Source organism: Ipomoea nil, unplaced genomic scaffold, assembly GCF_001879475.1.
Source record: "Ipomoea nil cultivar Tokyo-kokei standard unplaced genomic scaffold, Asagao_1.1 scaffold0164, whole genome shotgun sequence".
Lineage (NCBI taxonomy): Eukaryota > Viridiplantae > Streptophyta > Magnoliopsida > Solanales > Convolvulaceae > Ipomoea > Ipomoea nil.
The window spans coordinates 1,863,439-1,870,390 of NW_017616592.1; the positions used below are offsets into that span (position 1 = coordinate 1,863,439).

At 36.4% G+C, this 6,952-nt stretch overlaps 1 protein-coding gene across 1 annotated transcript; it reads right to left on the reverse strand.

The window, feature by feature from the left end:
* Positions 1-1,780: 1,780 nt before the first annotated feature.
* On the reverse strand, positions 1,781-6,099 carry LOC109175614. Its single transcript, XM_019324914.1, has 6 exons — positions 6,052-6,099; positions 5,540-5,919; positions 4,522-5,459; positions 4,087-4,441; positions 3,226-3,881; positions 1,781-3,141 (listed from the first exon to the last, which is right to left on the reverse strand). Exons 1-6 carry the CDS (start codon positions 6,097-6,099, stop codon positions 1,781-1,783), a joined length of 3,738 nt encoding a protein of 1,245 aa, XP_019180459.1.
* Positions 6,100-6,952: the final 853 nt, after the last annotated feature.

Sequence of the window (6,952 nt, forward strand, 5' to 3'; positions counted from 1 at the left end):
GAAACACACCATGTAAGGTGGACTAAGCACAAAATCGAAACATAGCATCTCACCATGAACAACTATGAAGTTTTTACAGAGGTTCCAATATATTATTTTACAAGGATCATGAAGTAGAAAATAAACTGATATATTTTCATCTGAACATCAATCTTTTTACGGTGGAACCAGAGACACTCGAAGAAGGCTGATTCACGGAGAAACTGTTTCATACTCAAGCAAGAATCAGCAGATAAATTATTTGATCAACTTGACATGTCAGAACATTTATGAAGGACAAGAAATATCAAGCTTGCCGCGCCGAACTTATTCAAATTTTGGAGGCTACAAAATTTGAGACACGGCAACGGGCAAAATATTCAAATCATCTGACAAAAGGCGAAAATACTTCTACCTAATATTTCAGATCAAGTTGACAATATCTTTTGATCAACTACAATTCAAAATGGACGATCGAGATCGAAAGTTGATCAACGGGCAAATAGCTTTCATTGGCTATAAATTGTCCAAGCAGACTTGAAGACAAAAATGAATTCTACGAGAGACACTTGATTACAAGAGCAGTTTAGGAATTCTACAGCGAAAAACAACGAAGAATATACAATCAATCATCAAGTGATATATTGAGCTATACACGATATAATTGAAATCTCAGTGAGAGAAAATTTTTATCTCTTTGTAAACTTCTCTACTGAATGTAGAAAGAGGGCAGAGTAACTAGAGAGAGTGAAAAACCCTGATTGAGTGTTGCTTTGTGCGTAGCACTCGTTGTAAAGGGCAGAGTAACAAGGGGAGCTTGTGAAAACCATGTGAGAGCATAGCTTTGTTCGTAGTTCTCGTGATGTAGGAGTACAGCTTGGTGCGAAGTACTCGGGAAGGCGGAGTAACAAGAGGAGCTTGCGAAAAACCTTGGAGGAGTGTAGCTTTGTGCGAAGCACTCGGAGAAGTGTCGGTGGACACTTAATCACTATTGTATCTGGGTGATCGAAGAATAGTGAATTTCCTCCTTGGAGTGAAAGGAGAAGAGTGGAGTAGGAGAATTACACATCTCCGAATTGAACTTTTTTAAAGTTTCGGAGCCTAATTGACCTTTGGGGTAAAGTTTAGGGTCCTATTTGACCCTTTTCTACTATTACTATTATTATTATTATTATTATTATTATTATTATTATTATTATTATTATTATTATTATTATTATTATTATTATTACTAGTAGGTGCACCCGCGCGATGCGCGGCTATATATATAGTATGATATATATACAGTATAGAATATAGTTATTTGAACCTGAAAAAATGTGAAATGAAAAGTTGTGATTTTATTACACATTGATGAATATAGTAATTTTATTATACATTATTGAAGACTTCATTGTTGAAATAATGTGATGCATGGCTACCTATATAGTACATATTATATTACGTATAATAATATAATAATAATAAGAAACCTAGTATTTTAAAAAATACTAAATTTTAAATAATAAATTGTTGAATGTTATTATACATTATTGAAGACTCCTTTGTACACAACATTTTTAGTCGTACTAAGACATGGTACACTTTCCCCGCAAATCAAAATTTTCAAACCCCTGGGGTTACTAACTCTTGAAACAGCTACGTACAGTTGTCCATGGTTAAAGACAGGTTTTTTCAACAACAACCCAACTTTAGCAAGCGTTTGTCCTTGACTTTTGTTGATTGTCATGGCATAGGATAGCATCAAAGGAAATTGCTTTCGTTGAAATTTGAAAGACAATCTTGGATCTGACGGTGTAAGTCACATCCTAGGAATCAATACTCTGGTTCCTGCATTTGTACCGCACATGATTTGGCCTTCCAACACATGGTCAGCTAACCTTGTAACAATCAACCTTGTACCATTGCATAATCCTAGTGTGTGATCAATATTTCGCAATAGCATAACAGGTGATCCAACTTTCAATGTCAAAGCATGATTTGGTACTCCAGAACATCTCAAGGAATTCAAGAATTCTGGAGTGTGCAAATCCGCTAACATGTCAACATTGGCATCTGACTTACACACAGAATCACAACTCAAGTATGTCTTACCCTCAGCCGGATTATGATCATTCATGTATTGGTTAACGACATCTACCACATCCAATGTTGGAGCTAAAATTGCACTATGATTAAGATATGACAAATCTGCAATTCCCAGTCGGAAATTAGGGAAAGTGCTATCAACAATTGTAGCAATAGGGTTATCTTCGCACTTCAACAACAAATCTTCTGGAACAGTAATCTCGGACTCCCTATCAAGTTGACACCCAATAATTCCGTCACCTATATTAGCTATCCATTTTGCAAATTCCTCGATCTCCTTGCACTCTTTTTCTGATTGAACACTTTTCAAACGTAGATTCTTAGTCAGCCTTAGGACTTTATAGGATTTCCAGAGATAGGATGAGCTAATGCTCGCTCGAACTATATCTGGTCTAGTACCCTTTGGAATGACTGGTAAAATTTGCCTAAAATCGCCCCCCAAAACAACTGTTTTACCACCGAATGTCATATCAGAACTCATTGGATTTATGAAGCGCATCAAATCCCGCATAGTTCGATCAAGGGCTTCAAAGCAGAATTTATGCATCATTGGGGTTTCATCCCATATTATCAACTTTGTTTGCACCAGAAGTTCCGCCAGTTCACTTCCGTTACGTATGTTGCATGTGGAATCTTCATTAACAGATATCGGTATAGCAAACCGAGAATGTGACGTCCTCCCACCAGGTAATAAAAGCGAAGCTATACCGCTAGAAGCAACATTTAACACTATTTGACTCTTAGACCTTAATGCGGAAGAAAGTGCTCGCCACAAGAAAGTCTTACCGGTCCCTCCATAACCATAAACGAAGAATAACCCCCCTTCCTGGCGATCAATGTCAGTTAACACTTCGTCTGTTAACTGCCTTACCAATTCTTGATTCTCTTTCTCCTGTTCGCCACAATCGTATGCTAATTCTTCTTGAATAAATCTATTTGCAATAACGTTTAAGGCACGAAAATTTACCGTTGGCATTTCAGGATAGTCCTTCAAACTCTTACCATGAGTAGATAATAGCTTCTCAATCTCTACTAAGGCAAAGTTCATTTTGTGCGAATCGGTCAACACAAAATCTGCATAAATATATATTAAAATTTGGTGTTATAATACAACTACGTTAAACTTGACTTAATATTTTTTTAAAAATGTACGATTACCTCTGTTCTGCAGTTGTCTACGGACGTTGAATTGTGCATCGTCTGATAGATGTTGCCACACAGCATGCCAAACTATTTCCGGTTTCCCCATGCAACTGCTCATTAGCAATGTCACAAACAATCTCCTCAATTGATCTGCTGACGCCCAATGACTGGCTTCATCTATTGCATCAACATATTCGTTATCATCATCAACTAAACACCTTGCATAACACGCATCTCGGAATGAGTCATATTGCACCCCATTTACAGTCCTAATATCTTCATAACTTTTAGGGCCACGGATTTTGTTCAGCAAACACCTCAAATAGAAAATTTCACCAGTAGCTGGCGGGACATAGAATATACGTCCTATTGAGAACCCTTTCTTTCGTGGCTGCCATTTTCTAAGGTCTTTCTTCCAAACAAATCTTGTTGGCATCTCAACATAAGTAAGTTCTCTCGCATCGGGGTATGTTTTATTTGCTTCAAACCATTCCAAAAACATGCTCTGTGCAATAGTAGGTCTATTCACAATGTTCTCAACAGCATCATCATCTGCAAATATCACACTCTGTTGATTAGGAAGGTGAAAGCTTAACCTTTCCACTGAAGGCGCCCGAAGTTGTATATCAAAACCAAACAGACGCCAAACCGCTTCACACGGGGATATGTACCTACAGTCATAGTACATATTTATCTCATCTATTGCTTTGCCATTCTCGTCATCATTGCCTGTTTCGTAAAAATTCGGTTACCCGATCATGACCCTTGTTAACATACTTGAACAGGTACTTGATTGACCGTGACTGGTTGCACCACTCGACATTTATATGAGCCTTGTACTTGAGCAATAAATATATATTGTGCGGTACCACATACCTGTTGTCCAAGGCGATCCCGTTCTTTGTAATTACACTGCCATTGTCTGTCCTTCTATATATCGGGTAACCATCGTCATCAAATGTAGAACTCTCAACAAATCTCTTAGGAAAATGTTTAGAGCATCGCGCATTTACCATACATGGAGAATTGGCCCTCGCTTTTCCACATGGACCATGCATCATAAATTCCTCTACCGCTTGGTAATACTCTGCATCTTTCTTTTCATCTGGAATCTCTGCGCAAATTATGTTGTCTAGAGTAAGAACTTGCCTAACTTCTTTACTTTTCTCCAAAAAAAGTAATATATGAGCATGCGGAAGACCTCGCTTTTGAAACTCAATTGTATATATGACTGCAACAACATAGACATAAACATCATAAGGTTAAGTAATTAAATAAAATTGTAACATAATTGATTTAAAATAAAATAACAAATATTATCTCCAGCCACAGGGCCAAATAGTTTATTCTTTCGACAATCAGCTATCAAAGCATCCAACTTAATCTTGAATAACCGGCAAATTATGTCCGGCCGATCTTCTGGCTTCAACCTTTGATCTTTTAAAAAACGTTGCACCTCAGGAAACTTCGGATTGCATGTAAAAGTTATAAATAAATCTGGGTATCCAATCCATCTACATATTGCCATTGCATCTTGGTAGTTTTGTATCATGTATCTAGCACCACCCGTAAAACTTGAAGGTAGTATTATTCTGCGACCTTGGGCTGCAGGGCTTAATTCACCCCTTGTCAAAGCATCAGTCAATCCACTATAACTCTCACACCTTAGGCTTTTTTGGTGTGTCCTTATATAAATTAGTCTTCCAGACTCAACCATTTTGTAGCCATCTACAACAAACTGTTGGAACAACCGCTTTGCAAATAATATGGTACTCGGAGCTGACTGTCTAGACTGTATGCGGTAGCAAAAAAACTCCCTGGGACTAATCCTCTGTCTACCACCTGAAGAGCTCTTGCCTACTACGCCCGCGAATGCAATGTCTTCCCGATAACCGTCTTCGCCATATGGAAACAAAATAGGGTATTGCAGTGGTAAGTATGGAGGATTTAATTCACTTATCCTCTGTAGGTGGCCACCCTTTGATTGAACAATAATATCACGCTCTCCAATACTGGTATCCAGATCTCCCACAATTAAAGCTGCTACTTCAGAAACTTGCGGCAGATTATATGTCCTCGCATCTCTAGTTCTTTTTCCCAACAACTTTATTTTGACTTCGGCGGATGGATTAATATCCAACTCAGACATAGCCATCCGAAAAGACTTAACCAAAACATTATTTTCATCGAGGTCTTTCTGAATGGCATTCACTATTTCTACATGAATGTCATCTTGCTCACCACTACCCCTACAACAACATAAACTTGGCATTGATATTTATTTAGATAAAAAATAGTATTTAATGTGTAATTACGCAAACTTGTTTACCTCACAGCATTTATACGGTTGATCTTTTCATTTGCCGTGTCGTATATGTATAACTGGGCAAAATGAGGTTCTTTGCCTTGTTCTGGAAGTAGAGTGCCCATTAGGTGATAGTTTTGACCACTTAATAGAAAAATTGGAGGTGCTCCCCCCTTGTTCACGTTCTTGTCAATTTTTCCTCCCATGGATGTGAAGCAGAACATGTTGTTGTAGGTCCTAATGTTGTGTAAAAATTCTTTTGATAATTCGTCATTGTCGAAAAAGAGATCAAATATACCTTTTGGTGGCAACTTATTCTCCGGCAACTTGATCTTCCCATTGTTGCAACACAACATAAACAGTGGCGATGCTTTTGTTGACAAATTCTTCTTCCTTTCTTCAAACTAAAACAAAGCCCCACAATGCACGCATTTATTTGTTGCATCACCAAAATCGCAGTATTGACCTGAAACCAAATATATACAAAATGAAATACTTATTGATATTTTATGCAGTTATAAAACAAATATACATACCATGTTGTGGACCAGAGGATGTCCCAATATCCGAGGTCTGCCTAACATTGTTACTCGATATATTTGCATATGAAATTAAAAATACATTTAAAAATCAATTTTAATAGTTGAAGGTTTGCATATGTACTTTACTTATAGTTGTTTCAAAAACCAGTAGAGTATCTTATTACCAGCTATGTATTGATTTGGTGTGTCGATCATTGTAGGGTTACATTCATCTTCAAAGGCAGATAGCAAGTCTCTTGTTGTTACATGGTCTTCGACAATTGCATATTTATGTAATGGTTTACGAATTGCAAATTCATCTTGTGTTATCGTCGATGCAGGATTTTGTTTATCTACAAAAACAAATGGCTAGCAATTGCTTGCACCTATCTGTGTATTGGACGAACGTACTATACACATACGTAATATTAGACAAATTTAAAGTATAACAATATTTAAAGTCACAATTAATTTAAACCCCTACATTTTAGGGGACTATAAACAAAATAGTTGGTAGCACATAAGAACAAAATAAATTATAGAAGTCTTAATATTATAAATTAAGTACACCTAACATTATAACTTATGCTAGCCTAGAATATGAAATAGTAATTTCACTGTATAAGTATTATATTTTAATGGAAAAATTATTAGGTAGACCATGGTCCACAAAAATCTGTGCACCCTAAATAGAATTAGAATGAAAAAGTATATTTCACTAAGTAGAATCTAACAAATTAATTACACATAAGCAAAGAAATTTAACTATTTTAACGCAAAATTAGAAATTGATATTAAAAAGTAAATCATATGAAGACAAATTAGTGAAATTACAATTCCACACAGAGTTCTATGGACCATGAGTTACATTATTATAATTAAATTCACAATGAATGTATATCAATTCATCTTAGGA

Coding starts and splice junctions, on each gene's coding strand:
- LOC109175614 (XM_019324914.1), bottom strand. CDS start 6,099: ATGTTAGGCAGACCTCGGATATTGGGACATCCTCTGGTCCACAACATG. Junction 5,460..5,539: donor AACCGTATAAATGCTGTGAG/GTAAACAAGTTT, acceptor ATGTTGTTGTAG/GGGTAGTGGTGAGCAAGATG. Junction 4,442..4,521: donor TGTGGCTGGAGATAATATTT/GTTATTTTATTT, acceptor ATGTTGTTGCAG/TCATATATACAATTGAGTTT.